The sequence below is a fragment of the Elaeis guineensis genome, chromosome 4, assembly GCF_000442705.2.
Source record: "Elaeis guineensis isolate ETL-2024a chromosome 4, EG11, whole genome shotgun sequence".
Classification (NCBI taxonomy): Eukaryota; Viridiplantae; Streptophyta; class Magnoliopsida; order Arecales; family Arecaceae; genus Elaeis; species Elaeis guineensis.
In genome coordinates, this window is record NC_025996.2 from 19,851,105 (window position 1) to 19,871,147 (window position 20,043).

General features: G+C 39.9%; 1 protein-coding gene and 1 long non-coding RNA gene across 5 annotated transcripts; both read left to right on the forward strand.

Moving 5' to 3' along the window:
• Positions 1 to 11,636: 11,636 nt before the first annotated feature.
• Positions 11,637 to 15,148, forward strand: LOC140857191 (UPF0496 protein 4-like). Of its 3 annotated transcripts, none has more exons than XM_073255789.1 (2): positions 11,637 to 11,833; positions 13,785 to 15,148. In XM_073255789.1, the coding sequence occupies exon 2, from the start codon at positions 13,798 to 13,800 to the stop codon at positions 14,944 to 14,946; it is 1,149 nt and encodes a 382-aa protein (XP_073111890.1). In that variant the 5' UTR covers positions 11,637 to 11,833; positions 13,785 to 13,797; the 3' UTR covers positions 14,947 to 15,148. The 3 variants fall into 3 exon arrangements, with proteins under 3 accessions (XP_073111890.1, XP_073111889.1, XP_073111891.1); XM_073255788.1 differs by having other exon boundaries at positions 11,650 to 11,833; positions 13,788 to 15,148; XM_073255790.1 differs by lacking the exon at positions 11,637 to 11,833 and adding an exon at positions 11,863 to 12,137 and having other exon boundaries at positions 13,788 to 15,148.
• A 602-nt stretch (positions 15,149 to 15,750) lies between these two features.
• LOC140857192 (uncharacterized) lies at positions 15,751 to 18,421 on the forward strand. Of its 2 annotated transcripts, XR_012140716.1 has the most exons (3): positions 15,751 to 17,235; positions 17,321 to 17,455; positions 18,105 to 18,421. It is a non-coding gene; the product is annotated as an uncharacterized lncRNA (long non-coding RNA). The 2 variants fall into 2 exon arrangements; XR_012140715.1 differs by having other exon boundaries at positions 15,751 to 17,455.
• Positions 18,422 to 20,043: the final 1,622 nt, after the last annotated feature.

Genomic DNA, 20,043 nt, shown 5'->3' on the forward strand with positions numbered 1-20,043 from the left:
TAAGATAAAGAAGAAAAATTTATAGATGGGATCTAGGGCTCCTAGAGTCCCAATCCCATTCTGATTCAAAAAGGGAAGACGGACTCTATCAGGAGTCCTCTTCCGTTCTCTTTTTTTTATTATTATTATTATTATTTTTTAATCTGGGTTATTACAGAAATGAAACAGAACGGTAAGGCACCGCAGTCTCATTGAGCTGAGGGGGGAAAACATGAAAAACTTCTAGTATTGAAAAAAAATATTGCAGCAGGCCCACCTTCTTTTGTTTTTTTTTTTTGGTACAAATTGGTGATCATACGTCTCTGATACGAATGCACCTCATAAAGTTAGAGTGCAAAACATCCTGTAGGATCCGAGGGCACCTCTAGTTGTATCACTAAGTCTAATTTTCAGTGTGCTAAGCAACAAAAGAAGCGATTCAGTCTGTCATACTGTTCGTCTTTCAGAATGGACCAATACTTAGGTAAACTCTCAAAAAAAAATTCAAATGTTATGGAGAAGTGGATGAGTCTCTAGATGTCTCGTATCATCTTGGGCCCTGATGACGGTTGTCGAATCGCCCTCAATACAGATCCTCTCCGCCCGCAGCTTCCGTCTGGCGTAGATAATTTTCACTCAGGTAATCCGAATCTCCGCACCTGATACAGAGGGCTTGAATATATAGGTATGAACCCCTCATCACCAGCAACTTGGCATCCTATCCTTGAATAACAATGTCAGCACTGCTACTGTCATCTTTGACGGTTCGCTGCAGAAGCAGCATTGGAGTCCCAGGATTTGAGGGTGTTATAGAATAAGCTAACGGCGTCAAAATAACAATACCCCTCAGCCAGATTTATAGCTCTCTTTAGCACCCGATGCCCAGGCACCGTCTCAACATTGAAAATTAGACTGTTTTTGAAGAGCTAGATCTAATATGCGACATACGCTAGCTTCTCCCTTAAGATAAGGTCGGCCCTCTGGTCGTGCTCCCGCGAATCATATCCAGAAAGGGGCTACACTCTAGGATGAGTAGTCACCTTTCAGATCCAAGTAGCCTCAATCCTCCTGTTCAGTGCTATCCCGCATATCACGGGGAGATTCCTCATAAGGACATTGAGGCAGCACGAGTAGCCCCACACCCTCAGATCCTGAGTCTGATGGACAGGCACTGGGATGGTAAGAATTCGATCAGTAAGTGGGCCGCCAAAAAGATGGATAATGTCTTGAACTCTCCAAACCCCACTGCTAGCAATAAGTAGATCGCCACCTCCATACTGACATATGTCGGCCATCTGGACAAAGGAATGCTAGAGATCCAGATATCTAGGCCCATCTTTTTTCATCAGCACCACTCGTATTTTAATCGAATTTCAAACATCTATCTAGAATGCACGGAACATGAAGAAAAATTAGGAGGCATCAAAAAGTTCGAACTTTGGACAGAATATTTGGTCAGAAGTTTGAATTAAAAAATATTATTTTATTTAGAGAAACTGATGAAAAAGAGAAGGAGAGATTTATTTTTATTTTTCTTCACACTGAATCAAAAGTGTGTACAAAGACCTATAAATACAAATATGTAGACCCAAATATAGATAGGGAATAACAAGAATATGCCAAAGAATAATCAAGAATATGCTACGGAATAAATCCCTGGACCTTTAATTAGATTTTTTCCAATTAAGCTCAATCCTTCCAATACTCCCCCTCAAGATGAGGCGAAGATATCTCGAAGCCCCATCTTGTCAGTCAATCCAGAAAAAGACAATGAGCTAAGCCCTTTGGTTAGAATGTCTGCCACCTGATCAGAAGATCGAATATAGGTAATGCAGATCTGACCCTGATTAATCTTTTTTTTGATAAAATGACGGTCAATCTCGATATGTTTGGTACGATCATGCTGTATCGGATTGCTTACAATCTCAATCGCTGCTTTGTTGTCACAATATAACCGAAGAGAAAATTTGTTTAGAAGTTGTAATTCCTGAAGCAGCTTCTGAAGCCAAAGAAATTCACATATGCCTAGAGCCATTGCTCTATATTCAGCTTCTGCTGATGATCTAGCCACCACTGACTGTTTCTTGCTTCTCCAGGTAACTAAATTACCCCCTACATATGTACAATATCCAGAAGTAGATCGCCTATCATCCAATGATCCAGCTCAATCTGCATCAGTAAATTCCTCAACCTGGAATGTGTTGTGTTGGGAGAACAACAAACCACGACCAGGACATCCTTTCAGATAGCGTAATACTCTGAAAGCTCTCTCCATGTGTGATTCTCGTGGATCATGCATGTATTGACTGATGACACAGACAGCATAGGCTATGTCGGGTCTTGTATGTAAAAGATATATCAACCTTCCAACTAACCGTTGGTACCTTTCTCGATCAACAGGAGTTCCACCATCTGTCACTGTTCGATGATTCTGATTTATTGGAGTAGTAGCAGGTTTACACCCCAACATCCCAGTCTCAGAAAGCAAATCTAGTACATACTTTCGTTGTGACAGAAAAATACCTTTGGATGATCGTCCAACTTCTATGCCCAAAAAATATCTTAGTGGACCCAGATCTTTTACCTCAAATGCTTGCTTTAGTTTTTCTTTGAGTTGTTTAATCTCATGATGATCATCTCCTGTTATTACAATATCATCAACATAAACCAAGAGTATAGTTTTCTTTCCCTTGAGATGTCTATAGAATAGAGTATCATCTGCATTACTCTGTTTATATCCCATTCCTTTTATAGTCCGACTGAATCGATCAAACCAGGTTCGAGGAGACTGTTTAAGACCATAAAGTGAACGCTTTAGCTTACAGACTTTTCCAATTATTGCTTTAGTCTCAAATCCTGGTGGTATCTGCATGTATACTTCCTCCTGAAGATCTCCATGAAGAAATGCATTCTTCACATCTAACTGATGTAATTCCCAGCCAAAATTAGCAGCACATGATATAAGTGTTCGAACAGAGTTCATCTTGGCCACTGGAGCAAAGGTTTCATCATAGTCTACTCCATATATTTGAGTGTATCCCTTTGCTACTAACTGAGCTTTGTATCTTTCCACCTTGCCTTCTGGAGTCTGCTTTATAGTGTACACCCATTTACACCCTACAGGATGCTTCCCAGCTGGCAGAGTGACCAGATCCCACGTCTGATTTTTGGATAAAGCAGTCATCTCTTCTAACATTGCTTCCTTCCACTTAGGTTCTGCCATAGCCTTTTGCCAGGTACTAGAAATACAGACAGAGTCTAATGCAGCTATAAAGCTTTGATAAGATGGAGACACATTCTTATATGAAACATAATTAGTGATATCATAACGGTAACGAGCAGGAGGAACAATTGAGTGAGTACCCTTCCATTTTGCAATAAAAATATTAAGATTAGAAATGGAAGAAGTAGTAGAAATATTGTTACCATTAGGAGACTCTGGAGAAGAAGCTTCAAGCGGTGGAGATACATGGGCAATTGGTGGTGAATGCACACTGGACTCTTCTTCTTTCTCAACACTAGGCTCCCTCTGAACATCATTCTCAATACTAGGCTCCCTCTGAACATCATTACTATGATACTCCCCCTGGGCACCAGAATTTGGTGTGTATAGAAAGTCACCCGGAAGAAGTAATTCTGGTGTCTTATTATCAGATAGACGACTTCCATAATAAGCTTCAGTTTCTCGAAAAGTAACATCCATAGTAATAAGCATTCGCCGCTCAGGGGGATAATAGCACTTGTATCCCTTTTGAGTAGCAGGGTAACCAACAAAGACACACTTTAATGCTCGTGGATCTAGTTTTCCTACTGAAGGTCTATGATCACGAGCAAAACAAACACATCCAAAGGAGTGACTACATAATCAGTAGACCCTTTCAAACATTGTATGGGGGACTTAAACCCGAGTGTTTTTAGAGGCATACGATTGATCAAGTAAGCCGCGGTCAAGACAGCGTCACCCCACAAAAATTTAGGAACTTGCATGGTAAAAAGTAAGGATCGGGCTACTTCCAATAAGTACCGATTTTTTCTTTCGGCAACTCCATTTTGAGCAGGAGTATCAACACAAGTGGTTTGATGAAGAATTCCGTGAGTTTGAAGATACGCACGGAACTCCTGATTAATGTATTCTGTGCCATTGTCAGAACGTAGAATTTTAATTTTAACACCAAACTGAGTACCTACAAGTTTATGAAACTCTTTAAAACAGTTTAAAACTCCCATTTTTTCCTTCAATAAATAGACCAAAGTTACTCGACTAAAACAATCAATGAAGGTAACAAACCACCTATGGCCCTTGAGAGTATTGGTACTACATGGTCCCCATACATCAGAGTGAATTAAAGCAAAAGGTTGAGAACTTCTAATTCCAGATATAGGAAATACTGCTCTAGTGTGTTTAGCCAATTCACAATGATCACAAACTAACAAATTTTTATTGTATTTAGTTGATAAAGATGGAAATAAGCGACTAAGAATAGAAAAAAGAATGTGACCCAGCCTACGATGATGTAGCATAAGTTCTGAAGTGGCACCTTCAGCAGACAATGCATACCCCATCAAAGAAGAGCTCATACTTTTCTCATCAGTTGATAGAATTTTAATTTTAACACCAAACTGAGTACCTACAAGTTTATGAAACTCTTTAAAACAGTTTAAAACTCCCATTTTTTCCTTCAATAAATAGACCCAAGTTACTCGACTAAAACAATCAATGAAGGTAACAAACCACCTATGGCCCTTGAGAGTATTGGTACTACATGGTCCCCATACATCAGAGTGAATTAAAGCAAAAGGTTGAGAACTTCTAATTCCAGATATAGGAAATACTGCTCTAGTGTGTTTAGCCAATTCACAATGATCACAAACTAACAAATTTTTATTGTATTTAGTTGATAAAGATGGAAATAAGCGACTAAGAATAGAAAAAGAAATGTGACCCAGCCTACGATGATGTAGCATAAGTTCTGAAGTGGCACCTTCAGCAGACAATGCATACCCCATCAAAGAAGAGCTCATACTTTTCTCATCAGTTGATAGATAATAGAGTCCATTGTGCATTCTACCACCCCCAAGTATCTTCCCCGTTCTCTGCTCCTGAAATAGACAATGTGAAGGCCAAAAAGTGACAGAGCAGTTCAAATCTCTAGTAACAGAGCTGATAGAGAGTAAATTTGTAGGAAAGGATGGAACATGCAATACTGATGATAATCTTAAGTTAGGAGTACAGTCAATGGATCCTTTTCCTGAAATAGGGGTAAAAGATCCATCAGCTATTCTGACTTTGTCATGTCCTAAACATGGTGAATATGAAATAAAACTATTAGGTGCCCCTGTCATGTGACTGGATGCTCCTGAGTCTATTACCCAGGAGTTAGATGTCCCGCAAGTAAATGCATGTGATAACTTATATGAAGTACCTGAGTGTGCAAAAAGAGAGGAATCAAGATATTTGTCCTGGTGGCTAGACTGCTCCAGAGTAGAAGGTGTGGTGTTAGAAGATGATTCATACTTTTCCATCATTCGTCGGAAGGTCTGATACTCCTCTGTAGATAAGCTGTGTATAGCACCCTCGGTCTCTTCAGAGAGATTGGCTTGGGCAGGTCCACGAACATGATTCTGTCCTCCAGTTCTTCCACCACTACGACGACCACCACGGCCCCGACTACCACGCCCAGGCTGATTTGGGCGGCCATGGAGATCCCAGCAAAATGCCTTAGTGTGCCCAGGTTTTTTACAATGAAAACATACCTTCTCACCTACTTACTGTGGCTGTACGGTAAGGGCTGATCTTATAGAACTATTGGAGTCAGAAGTCACTCGTCGCCGTGTCTCCTCGCTTAAAACAGTAGAGAAAACTTGACCTAAACTAGGTAAAATATCTCTGGCGAGGAGCTGAACTCTGACAGATTCATATTCCGGATTCAGACCATATAGAAAGTCCTGGACCCGTTCTTCTTCTAAATATTTCTGAAATCCATCAACATCGATGGAACATTGTGGAGCAAAATTTCTATAATGATCAGCTTCGGACCAAAGACGTTTCAACTCGGTGGCATATTCAGTGATAGATAAATCTCCCTGACGAAGCTGACGCAATTGAGAACGGATCTCAAATGCTTGAGCAGAATTCTGCTTCTGTGAGAACATTTGGGCCACCGTCTCCCAGACTTCCTGTGCAGTCTCCAGTAGTTGCACACTTCTTGCCACATTTGGTGTCATGGTATTTAGAAGAAATGCTAGAACAACAGAGTTCTCCATTCTCCATTGAGCTATATCCTGCTCATTATTAGCAGGTTTCTTCTTTGTGCCGATGAGATATCCTTCCAAGCCTCGCCCTTGTACAAGTAGACGAGTGCTCCTCTCCTATTGTAAATATGTCGTTGGGCCATCAAGTTTTACAGCCACTTGAAGAGCATTCAGCGATCCACTATCTCTTGACGAACCCCCTGATCGAGTGGCAACTGTAATAAGCCGATCCAGCAGACCTTCAAGATCTTGCATAGTAATTGGATTGGCCATACAAACAAAATGATAATCTCACTGACACACTATCAATGAATCACCAGACACACGAATTACCGGACACACCGTAAACACAGGCTTCTAGGCATAAAAATTCTCCATTTTTTTTTCTTTCCTTTTTTTTTTTTTTTTTTTGGTAAATGAAATAAAAGAAAGTGTTAAAAAAGGAAGCTGTGGCTTTTACCAATTATGTATCCCGTGAAGCACGGGATTGCTGCCGCTACCTCGCCGGCGACGCCGTCGGGGGCTGGAGGAGGAGGAAGAGGATATATTGCAGTGGCCGCCACGACGCCGGCCGGGAGGTGGAGAAAGGGGTTTTGGCCGGGAAGGAAGGGGTTTCGGCCGGGAAGAAAAGGGGGGTTGCGGTGGCGATGGCTGCGGATGGACTTGGCGGATGCGGAGGCTTTGGAGGGGCTTCGGCCGGGGCTGCGGATGGACTCGGCAGATGCGGAAGCTTTGAAAGGGCTTCGACCGGGAAGAAGGTGCTCGGATGGACTCGACGGATGCCGGCGAAGGGGTTTCGGCCGGGAAGAAAGGGTGCGGTGGCGATGGCTACGGATGGATTTGGCGGATGCGGAGGCTTTGGAGGGGCTTCGGCCGGGAAGAAGGGGCTCGACGGAGGCTCGACGGAGGCGGCCGGTGAGAAAGAGCGCTGCGATGGCTGTGGTGGCGACAGGGAAGAACGTTGACGTCGGGGTTTCGAAGGGGTTTTGCAGGCGCCCGAGAAGAAAGATGGCAGCAGTTTGCTGTGAAGAGAGAAATAATAATAATAATAATGGAAAACGAGGGCAGAGGTGGGCGGAGGAAAAGAGGTTTTTTTTTTCTTTAAAAAGGGGAAGGAAGAAAGAATGGATCAGAACCCGGAAGCTCTGATACCATGATGAAAAAGAGAAGGAGAGATTTATTTTTATTTTTCTTCACACTGAATCAAAAGTGTGTATAAAGACCTATAAATACAAATATGTAGATCCAAATATAGATAGGGAATAACAAGAATATGCCAAAGAATAATCAAGAATATGCTACGGAATAAATCTCTGGATCTTTAATTAGATTTTTTTCAATTAAACTTAATCCTTCCAATAGAAACAATATAACTATAGATAAGCGTTGATATACGTATTGCAACAGACGGAATAATTTAAAAATATTATTATAAAGAAATAGGATTTTGTTGTTGTTGTGATAAGGGAATCGTGGTGCTGGGACATGTTTAAGCTAGACTCCAAAATAATGAAGCCCAGCTCTTCCCTTTTTTTTTTTTTTAGGGAGGGCCCACATTAGTTTTATATTTTCGGACGCGTGAAGAAGTGGCATACCGACATGAATAGTGAAAACAGGCAGCTCTTGCTTCCGCCTTTTTTTCCTTGGCACATGAAAAGCATGCCTAAGATGCGAGTATAATATAATGAACCATTATACCGAACGTTCTATAATATTGTAATGACCATTAATATTGTGTAACACTAAATAAATATCTTGAGATACAATTATGCACGGGGAAGTTGCCAAACCATGTTGAATCAAAACTAGGTAAAAAGGATAAGCAAGCCCCAATGATCGTTAGTCATACAAATTTCTACAATGTATGGATACTACCAATTCACCTTAGAGGCTTAGACGTTTAGCACGAGATGATGACTCTGGAATCAAAAATGGCACGAATAGAAATGATAACATCACCGTATTTAATTGTATCATGATGATCTTATATGGCAATAATTTCAAACCATCTTCATTCCTAAATTAATACCTAAACTAATTATAAAAAATTTCTCTTGGATTAAAATTTAAAAATAAAAATATCTCTCAATCTAATGGAAATATATTACTTATATTTTTTTTCCAAATCAAAATAAAAATTAATATTAAAATAATAACATACTATAAAGATAAATAAAATAATAATTATATAATAATGACTAATATATATATATATATATTAGAATATATAAATAAATTATATTAATAATTGATTATGATATATTTTTATATGATTAGTAAATATATTTTTAAGAAATATAATAATAATAATTTTGGTATTATATGCTTAATGATCTCAGATAATCATGGAATATCAAATACGATGCGCTTAGATCATCGAGGATTAAATTATCTTGAAATGTAAATCATCAATAATCTAAAACCATCTTAGTGATCATATTTGGATCACCAAATATCATCTAAGATGTCTATCCAGTGATCTCGACAAACTATTATGGTGGAAATCTAGTTTGTTGCATATAGGGCTGGAACTAGGCTCGGATTAGTCCCATTTCGGATTGGACTTCGGACTAGATTCGAAATAGTTCAGGTTGAACTTGAGCCTAATTGTAGGGCTCAGTTATTTTTCAGATCGGACTCGGATATACTTTCAGTCCGGCATGGCCTGGTTCGAGCCCAAGCTTGAATGTTAGCCCAATCAAGCCTGATCTCAAATGGGTTTACTCGTTTATGAGTTGGCCTAAGTCAATTAGCTAGTTTATGAACTTGATGATAAAAAGCCTAATAAAATCCCTTTTTTCGATTCCCATCTGTTCGTCTATCCAAAAAAATAGGTGATTAAAAACCCCTCTTCCGATCTTCCCCTATCACCGACGGCATCGACAAGCTCCTCGAATCCTCTTAGATTTTGTGCTCCTCCTCCGAGTCTCTAATCTCTCTCCCTCTTGAGCTCCAATCTCATCTCTCATGGCGACGGTCCCAGCGGCCGCAACGACGGTCCCTCAGGGTCGGCAACTATAGGGTTGGGGTGTCAATGACAAGAACCACAGGCATCGAGGGGGGACCAAGGGCGGAGGAGTCATAAGTGTTAGGGGGGCACCAAGGATGGAGGAGCCACAAGCGTTAGGGGAGGAGGGCGGGTGTGATGCGAAGAAGCTGCTGGCACAACGAGCTGGAGGGGGGAGGGGGACTGATGGTGCAGGAGCCACAGGTGGGCAGAGGAGCCACTAATGGCGCCGAGGGTGGGAGTGGAGTGCGGAGAAGCCACGAAAAAGAGGAGGCTGAGGAGACAGAAGGATTTGCTGAGGATTTGGAGGTTAGGGCTTAAAATTTTTTAAATTTTTTAATAGAGGAAAGAGAGCTGGTATGGCTAAAAATTTGATTGGGTTGGCCCAATTGGATTCAGTCTGGGCTTGGACCTAGGCTCGGATTGGGCTCGGATCTGAATTTTCAAAATCATTCGGATTTAACCCCAATCCGAATTTCGAACAAAATTTCAAGCTGGGCTTGGATAGGGGTGCAACCTGGACTAGCTCGGCCCACTTTTAAGTGCTAGTTGATGTGTATGCATGCAGCTGCATGAGAACACAGGAGTCCCAAGAACTCTTCCTCTTTAAAAAAAAATTTAGCCGAGAAGATCTTGTCGGCCAATACTTCTTTGAGAAATTCTTTGTGCACCACAGGCGGTATAAAAAATCCGACGTGGAGTACACCGTTTTATCTGATTGGTCCACATAGCCATCGCTTTTGAATGCGTATTTAATATCTGCGGTTTTATTTTTTTATTTGAAATTTTGAATGACGAAAATACTCCTACTCTTTAGAAAGAATTATGACATCTTATGTCAATATTATGACATTTTGCATGCAAAAAGTCACAATTTGATTTAGGATATCATAATTTACTATAGGATGTTATAATTTTTTTAAAGAGTATGGATACTTTTGTCATTCAAAATTTTTCAACGAAAAAGTGAAATTATAGGCATTAAATGCATGCTGAAAAGTAATTGGACAAAAATGTCCCTTCCATATTATGACATCCTAGGTCATATTATGACATCCTGTATCCAAGAAGTTATAATTTGACACAGGATATCATAATATGTCACAGGATGTCATAATTTTTTGAGTATATTATAATATCCTGTGTGCAGGAAGTCATAATTTATTGCTGGATGTTATAATATGTCACAGGATATCATAATTTTTTCAAAAGAAGAGGGACATTTTTATCATTCAAAATTCGAACAAAAAAATAGAACAGTAGGTATTAGATGGACGTTGAAAAACAGTGACTATGTAGACCAATCAAATAATATTATATATTTTATATTAAATTTTTTACATCATCCGTGATGCACAAAAAATTTTTCATACTTCTTTTTGCATCCAAACAAGTCTTGAAAGGCTATTTGGATGCACAACTTGGCTACGCGTGCATAACTGCCCCATGGTGGTGGAAGTGTTTGGAAGGGAGTTTGAAGAATCCACCGACACCTCCCAAGGGGACAATTTATTCAAATGGAAAGATAATTTAAATTATCACTAAGAATTAGAGATAATTATTTATTCAACCTCCTTTCGTGCTTAAAATGCTGAATGCTACCTTTTCGAGCCCTGCCCAAATTCCTCTTCCATTTGTTTTCTCCTTGGCTCGGTAGCTGATAACCAGAGTTCAAAAGGAGAAAGCTAAACTTATAAAACAAGTTGAGCTGGCTCTGACCAAGTTATGTCTATCCTATCTTCTTTTATTTTGTTAACAGAAAAGAAAATCTAATCCAAATCTCTACCTTTAGCTTCTCGTCCAACATGGCCATAAATCCATCCCCCCAATCCAACTTATATTAGATTTAAGAAATTTTTTGTGCATCATGCACAGTGCAAAACTATGTGTACCGTTCGTAATAATTAATTCATATATGGAGTCGAGATGCGATGCATGAATTTTTTTTTTTATTAATTTTGTATGAGAATCAATCACTATGCGTGCGGTTCTGCATCGCTAGTGGTGTGCAAAGAATTTCTCTTTTAGATTTTTGTTTTTGTTGGGTTGGACTTCGATGGGCATAAACTCGCCCACGTCGTCCTATCTGTGAGCAGGTATCTAATTTTCAGGTCTCAATCATCCAATACCACGCAGGTTGGGCGCCTGCCGAATTTTAGTATTTTAGAGCGTCCGTGGACACCAATTGTCGGCAATTCGTGGATGGCATCCGGACCTGATCCCACCCCCAAACCTCTCCTAATTTCGAACTTCAGATTCGCCGTAAAAAATCTCGAAGGTAACTGACTCACCAAGAGAGAGAGAGAGAGAGCGGGGGGCACAGATATCCTTTTCGGATGGTGGAGGGGCACGAGCGGCTAACGGTCCAAGCGCGTCTGGAAATTTCTTTTTTGTGGCGGTCGGTGCTCAGGGAAAGAAAATTAAAAAAAAAAAGGGCTGAAGAGAGAATAAAAATCCCTACAGAAGCGGCCTCCTTTGGTTTTCGTTTGCTGCTGCGACTTCCCCCTCGCTTCATTCTCCCGTTCGGGTACCGATTCGGTTACGAAAGTCGTTGCTTCCTCTCTCTCCTCTCGTCTTCGTTTTCTAATTCTGGAGGTGTGTATAGATTTATGCTTCGTTTTTTCTTTCTACGCGTTGTTAGAATAATTCAAAGTCGATGGGTCGAAGATGAGTACCCTTTTTTTTGGTTTAATTGATTCAAGATTTCTGTGAAAATAAGGGGGTTCATCTTCTTAAAAGGGCCAATTTGATGGTGTCCTTGGTCATCTGGTATTCGTTGCCCGCTTCCTTTACTCGTTTTGGCTCTGGAATTGGGCGTTCTTTGAGGACTTCTCTTTCCTCTATTCTTATTTATACTGTCTAGAACCTTAATGGAACCGATATAGAAGGGTAATAGAAGGTGATTCTTTGGTGCTTTTTTGCTATTTAATTTGTTGATCTGTAGCTTTCAGTCGGTGCTATGTTTTTAATCTTAGTGCTATGTTATCTTGTGTTCTAATTGGGGGATCTTGTTCTATTTTCTTGTTTGTTACCGAGGGTTGATTAGATTGGAGATACAAGCTTTAGTTTTTGCTGATTGATGATCATAGCGTGGGGTTGTCATGCCATATTTGAGTCTAAACCTAATTTGAAAACCTAATTTTGTTTTTAAACCATGATATAATATAATCTAAACCGATTGTACAAAGATAACCGCGGAGATTGGCAAGAGATAAATGAACGGACAGGGAAATCTTAAAGTATTATCTGTCCAGTAAATGTCTATTACCAAGTCCCAACAGGATACACCAAATTTTGTTTAAGTTTGCTGTCAGTTTTTGAATGTTATGGATTGGCCCATGAATTCTCAATCACTTTATTGATTCCAAGGTTCAAAAGATATCAGTCTGGATTTAGGTTTCAGTCCAGCCAAATGAGTATTGATTCTGGTTTATTAGTTGTTCAAGATAATACAAAACACAAGGGGGATAACTGGAATTTCCTTTCTATGCCACTATTTTCTCACTAGGTTTGATGTAAGTTTGAACAAAAGAAACTAATGCACCTTATTTGTCGGCCAGCTACCATCTGTTGCTGATACTTTGCATGAAGCGAACCAGAATTCATGAGCACGTGAAAGATTCGACATAAATAATATCTTGGATGATATGACTATGGCACATGCTCACCATTTATGATGGCAGTGCTTGATAATTTTCGTGTATCCACACACTTACATCGATAAAAGGGAAAAGCATTACAAAGAAAATAAATGGGACTTTTCTTTTCAATGAACACCTTGTCTTCATCATCCCTCACATAAGTTATCTCAAGTGTGATCCCTGCAACAATTTATAAGCTATGGTCTTCAGCTAATCTGTGAAGTGCTGGTTTCCATTTAAAACTAACATAAACAAGGAATTGCTTATAGGACCTGGTAGCCACTCATAATATGTCCATGTGCTCTAGCCCTTGTCAACCCATGAAAGCTATCACAGTGCTATGACTACTTAAATCCTGAAAATAATGTGTATTTTAACAACAGAGAGATTTCGTTTTAGATCTGTTGGTTACATTGATTGTACAGTTACAGTTGTGCTATGTCATTTGTTTTTTATATCACAACATGTATATATGCAAACTTTTCTATCTGTTGGTGTATACATTGAGGTGTGCAAGCATGTATAGAATTCTGTCATTGATAAAATGACTGACGAGTTATGTATATGTTAATATTATATTGCATTTTTGTCTTGACTTATGGCCTGCAATTTATAGTTCAATCTATTGATGATAAGGGCTTCTGTTCTTGTTGAGTCAAGCATAAACTGATATTTCTACGGATGCACATCATGCAATTTGGTCAAGTGGTACTCTGTTGAAATTTGCAAAATTCATGGCCAAGATTCCAGTGATAGATGTGAACCTATCTAGTTTATCTTATTCATTCAGTTGTTACTTGGAAAGGTGCTAAGGCATGCTATAGGAGAATTTTTGAACTTAAGCTTTTAGCCTCACTGCTTTTCCTTCTTTTTGTGCTAAAGTTTTTTTTCCCCATCTTTGTTAGCAGTTAAATCAAAATGAGTCAAGCACATGATGGGCAGCGGACCTTTTTCCCCTTTGGAAATCCTTTTCGGATTATCCTTCCCAAGGGATCTCATCTGTCTCCAGATCTTCGTGCCTTACTGAATTCTTTTGAGCAAACCTTGGCAGAAAGTTTAAAAAAGCTCAAGCCTAAAGATACTCTGGATGTCCTCAGCTTATCTTGGATGAGACATGCAATGGAGTCCTTATCTGAGGCTCACACTAACATTAAAACTTTAATAACCGATCTTCAGTTTCCCATTTCTGACTGGGATGAGAAGTGGATTGACATTTACTTGGACAGCACTATAAAGTTGCTTGATATTTGCATCGCGTTTAGCTCTGAGCTCTCCCGGCTGGATCAAGGGCAACTCTTGTTGCGATATGTCTTGCATGTTTTGGACTTCTCAAGCGCTTGTCCTTCATCCGAACAACTGAAACAGGCCAATGCATCTCTTCATGATTGGATGAAGGAATTCAGCTCAAAGAGTCCCAAGCTTGAAAACTGTTCTTCCATCTTACAAAGTTTTGCACAAACTCTTTATCTGACGAAGGTCAAGAACTCTGCCAAAGGGAAGGTATTGATGAGGGCCTTGTATGGAGTGATGGTTATGACTATATTTGTTTGTGGTGTCTTTGCTGCAGCATTATCAGGTTGCTCCGCACTATTGATGGATTTGCATGTTTCTGACAAGTTCTTGTGGACTGAGGCCTTCAGTGACTTGCAAGGTGTTGTGAATGAGGAAATTAGGAGTCAATTTTCAAGCAGAAAGGTTACCATATTGAAAGAGCTGGATGCAGTTGAAAAATATGCAGAGAGATTACATGCTTTGACAAGTTGTGTTAACGACAAAGATGAGACTTTACTGCAAAGCAGTTGGCGGAAAGAAGAAACATTACTACAGAGCAATGGTTTCAAACACGAGGAAATAGGTACACTGGCAAAAATTATAGACCAGGAAAAAAGGGAAAGATTGCAGGAGTCCGTTTCAAATCTAGCTGAAGGAACACAGAGGCTTACTGATGGGCTTGATCTTCTGTCAAAGCAAGTGAGGGACTTCTTCCAAATTGTTCTGACAGGACGTGATGCTTTGCTTTCTAACCTTAGGGTATCTAATGCAACACAAGAAAGTAGTGTAGACTAGATCAGAGTCATGAGGTGGTCAGATTGCTCTATGAAATGTTAGTGTTCTTTTGTTGGTGTGTGCTGTAGATTCTCCTGAAAATCTCACATGATGTTGTTCATGAGTGAGAAAATATAAGGTTTGCTTTGTTATTGTGTATATTGTATATGTGATATTTGTAATCTGAACAATGCTATAAATATGGCAAGGTTTTTTACATCCATTTCCGTCGTTGTTATCTGCCAGTCATTTTCCCTGTATCATTGCTTTTGCAATTTGTTTTGAAGTGATTTTGAAAATATCAGTATTGTGGTGTAATGTGCCATCTATGTTTTACTCGGATATCTCACAAAACATCCTGGTGTCTGTTGCAACAAATGTTGGTCTAGTTGAGAATGTGTGGGTAGTTTATGTCATCAGATTTTCTTCAGTTGTGCAATGTGATGATGTCGATCATCTCCAGACTGATTTTTAAATTTTAATTGCAGGTGGAAGGAAAATGGTTTCTTGTATTCAAGCCAAATAGAAGCTTATGGCCTGCACTTGGAATGCTGAAGTGTGCGGCTTTCAGGCTGTCTGCATGTAAAAGGAGGCTGGTTGCTGATATTAGGCTTGGTCCTAAATCAAGATTTTCTTCTATCCCTGAATAAATATCAATACTTCTTTTAGTTTGCACGTCAGAATTTGAAAGATGGCTAGGAGGCTTTACACATTATATACTGTTGTTGCCTGGTTAAGCCAAATGTGATATTCTTCTTGCACTTGGAATGTAAAAGTGCATTGCCTTTTACACCCCCACCCTCCCGCCCCCCCCACCCCAAAAAAAAAAAAAAAAAAAAAGAAAAAGAAAAAGGGACGGCTAGGATCCTTATTTATTCTGTTGATGCAGGTATATTTTATTATGTCGTTCCCTGTGTATTTTCTGATATGACTCTCATGCTCGTCCACAACCTGGAACATAGTCAGACATACAGGCTTGCTGTTTACTATTTTTTATTAAAAATGTTTGGTCAGAACATCATCTTCATAGGATTTTTTCGATACCACACATCGTAGCAGAAAGAAAAAAAAAAAAAACAGAAATACAATCAAATACATGGATCAGCCAAAAGGCTTTCTATGGGGCATGTAAGTTTTACTATAAAAAAATAAAATTATAAGAGAAGATTACACCCTCAACTTTTATACACTCAATCTCTCCCTCACAAGAAGATCTCCCTCACAAAAACTCTCTTTAAGAAAATCTTCCTGAACTCTTGAAGCGATTGCTATCTGTTGTCTGACAGTTTGCCTGAAGCATCTCTACCTCTGCTTTCTATCGACTCCTCTCGGTCTGCTATTGCTCTAGATCCTCAGCGGAGTACACCACTGCTACTCCGATCTCTCTGTTTCGCCATAAGATCTTTTAAAGACCTAAAATCCAACTGAGATAGGAATTAGACTCAGAATCAGACTCATGTTACTTCTTGGCCATCCGATAGCATCTTAGATTAAAAACTGACCATTGGATCACGCCCCATCACGACCTTTGATCACCTGGAATGGCTCATAGCCATTGGATCTTGACCGCAAGCTCTACAAACCCTTCGATCATGCACCGGTCCATGAGAACCCATCGTGGATCATGAGATATCAGTCAGAAATGCCCGTCGGTCTATCGTGGACCGCGTGAAACCTAAGGAAAATGTCAGTCTAATCCACGCGGGTCCCCATGGACCGTCGATCCACACCCACGTGGGAAAACCGTGCGGGCCGCGCTGCACACATCTGCTTGGGCCTAGGCCGTGCCCTGCGCGCACCTGCACGTCCGCACGTCAGACTGCATGCTTGCAGCCGAGACGTGCACCGCCGTAGCCTCTGCCACCTCGTAGGCCGTACCATCTCCTTCGGACTTCTTTCGCGCGTAACTTTTCTATCTGGACTCCATTTGGGCTAATTTTGGGCTCATTGGATTCCATTCGTCGTCGCGGACCTCACTGTGGATTTAATGTGGACCGAATCTTAAGGCATCAAATCCTAATATCCTTTCATAGATAGCGCACGCAGTGGGAGGATTCAGTTAAAATGACAAAGGCCTACCATATTTGTCCGTTAATTTTGAATACCAGCAGGCTGTGCTGATTGCATTTGCAAGAATATTAAGTAGCTGATCTGGAAAGTATCAACTCTGGCATTCTCATTTTTGTGAGTAATGGTGCCTTCATCCTCATGTCTTGGCCGTTTTCTGGTGAGACTGAAACCATGTGAACCCTGGACATATCCAACTCAGCTGCCATATCCTTCATTTCTTCTGGCTTCCGGCTATGCCAGGTACAGATTCTGCTTTTTATCTTCTAATACAGCAACAGGTCTATGTAATTATCTTGCGCAGTACTCACTTGTCCACCCTCCGCAGACTTAGAATGATCCATGATTATCGATTGATCAGATTGCTTCAGTCTTCAGATTTCCCCGATGTACAGCTCTATGATCAAGTGAATCCCTGCAAAGCCGGTGAAATCCACCCCAACTACAGTGGAAGAAAAGCTTGGTTAGATAGGCATCACTTTCATTTGTCTCACTCTTTTTCATTTATATTATAATGACCATTTTTATTTTCGTTTGCCATGACTACCTATTGTTGTTTTAGTTTTTCAATCACGATTGCAAATGAATCACATACGGTCCTATTGAGTCCCAAGCCAAATTATACTTGGCTCCAAGATTTGATTCTGACCCAGATTTGTTTCTCCTAGGGAATTAAGCAGTGTGGTTCCATCTTTTTATCCAGCTTTAACCCTCGTGTTCGGCTTTTAAACTGGTCTTGGTCAAGCTTTGTATACCGTGGCTATTTGGGTCAGTTTAGTTATGCAACGCCGCTGCCAACATAAATGGTACTCTGGTACCTCCTTTTGGGTCCCTCGCATGAGCAAGTTTATTTTTATCTGAGGAAACAAGATATGCGGCATTTTGCTTTTAAAAATCCACTTAATAATTGGTCTTGCAATAAAAGGTCGTTTTTTTTTTTTTGGTATAACGATATATGCTTAGGGGCTCCCGATAATTTTATCTCAGTATATCTCCGTAAGCACGAGAGCAGTAATTTAAACAAATGTATACAATATTCAAAATATGATTTCTCATTTATTATATATCGAATAGTTTAAATATGTATATTGATATTTTGTAATGTGTATCAGGTGTCTACCTGTGCCTCGACTTTCGGCTTATCATGGTGGTCGTCCAAATGTGGGAAGCGTGTGATTGGTTGTTGGAACAAGCGAAATTATGGTTACTCAGGTTGTTAGAACTAGCGGAAGCATGAGACATGACTACCAGAATCGCTGGACATGCGTGGAGAATCGATGGGAACAATTATGAGCATTGGGAATGAGCAATTACTTAACCATTTAGAGTTGTATTGTATAAAGGATGAGATGTAACTCAAAGGAAAGACCCTTCTGGCCAATCTAACTTTCATTGTTACCTTTATATTTATCTTTACATTGTCCTTACATTTACCTTGCTCCAGTTACACTAGCTAGTTTATTCTTTGATTTTAGACTAGAATCGTAGCCTTTTTTGAGTACGACGGACAATTTCGTTTCCAAAAAGTTAAAAAGAGGGGTTGGTTCACATAGCTTGGTTCCCTGATCCGTGACATCAAAGGAGGGGAGGGGAATGGAGGGGAGAATAAAGCAACGCTGTCCCTTCATATGCTGCGGATGTGAATGAGTTCCTCAATTTCGCTATTGTTATACATCGTGTTCGATTAACGGCAAGATGCATTTGTTAAATGTTGATCATCATGTGATTGTGAATCTTAATATTCTAAATCGAATCCAATGGCATACCGTATGAAAGAACATCAAATCTTCTTTGGAAGAAAAAATCAAACCTGAGCCGTTTCCAAGATGCCAATTTAAGCGCCCAAAACTCCCTCCCGTAATACAATAGGATTATCCGATGAACTCTCCTTGTTGGCCAAATCTAAATGGATTTGGGCGCTATCTTTAGCACAAAAGAATGATTGATATTCTTTTGCAACGTGGACCATCGGATGATATTTTGCACAGCTCTCAAAGCACTTCGGATTTGTTGATTCATCCATTAGCATAGATCTTGAAATAATCGATGTGCAATTCAATGATGGTGAGCACGAAGAGAAGATGTATCATTCTTTGCATGGAAGATACAACTTCTGTCCAAGCTTAATTCATACTGTTACAGCAAGCTCAAAAATAAAACACATACAGATTCGTACAATCACACAAAATAGAGAAGAGAAGAAAAATAAAAACAGAATTTACGTGGTTCGGCTGAAAAGCCTACGTCCACGGACAAGATACGAGAGAAAAATTTCACTATGATGAAAAAAGAGATACAATCACTCAGAACTCTCCAAATTCTGGCCGCAATTTGATTTCCCAAATCTCTCTCACAAAACTATCGAGATTGACAGAAAGTACAATATTTATACTGATCCGTATCACGGAGGATGTTGCCCTCCGTATCTTGAAATGAGGTCAGTGGTGGGCTTCTGGCATGCGTCTATCGGTCCATGCTCTCCATTACCATCACAGACCTTCCAAAAAATTTCATTCAAATCGCAATGCAAATTTTTTAGATCGGATCATTCATAAAAAATATCCAAAATTCAAACCACGTTAACACATACAACTATTTATTTATCAAATGGCGTGCCCTTTCTCTACATGATCCAACGGTAGACTCGCATGAAGAAAGGAGAATCCTTCTTTCGCGCAATAGATACAACCCCGATCCGTATATATGCGATGTTCTGCAACTTGTTTGACCAAGATGGTAGTATATCTGGAGGTTGTTTGACCAAGCTCGGCATTAACCCTGCACCAAGAAACATAAGGAGCTGTCTTTTTTTTATTTTGAACGGGTAAAGGATATCATGCGTCATCCATTGCGTTAGAACCAATTAATACATTTTGACAAACGAAACCAATTAATACGTGTCACGTCTCTACTCTCCCAAAAGTCTTGCCAACGAAAGGTATAATACCAGATAGAGACTTTAAAAAAAACCCTTTCATATAGTTGTGAACATTCAAATCTCCTTGCCAGATAACAACGAAGTTGAGAGTTCTACCACGCTCTCGCTGCCAT

Excerpts from the sequence above, each read along its gene's own strand:
- LOC140857191 (XM_073255789.1), top strand. The coding sequence starts at position 13,798 with ATGAGTCAAGCACATGATGGGCAGCGGACCTTTTTCCCCTTTGGAAAT.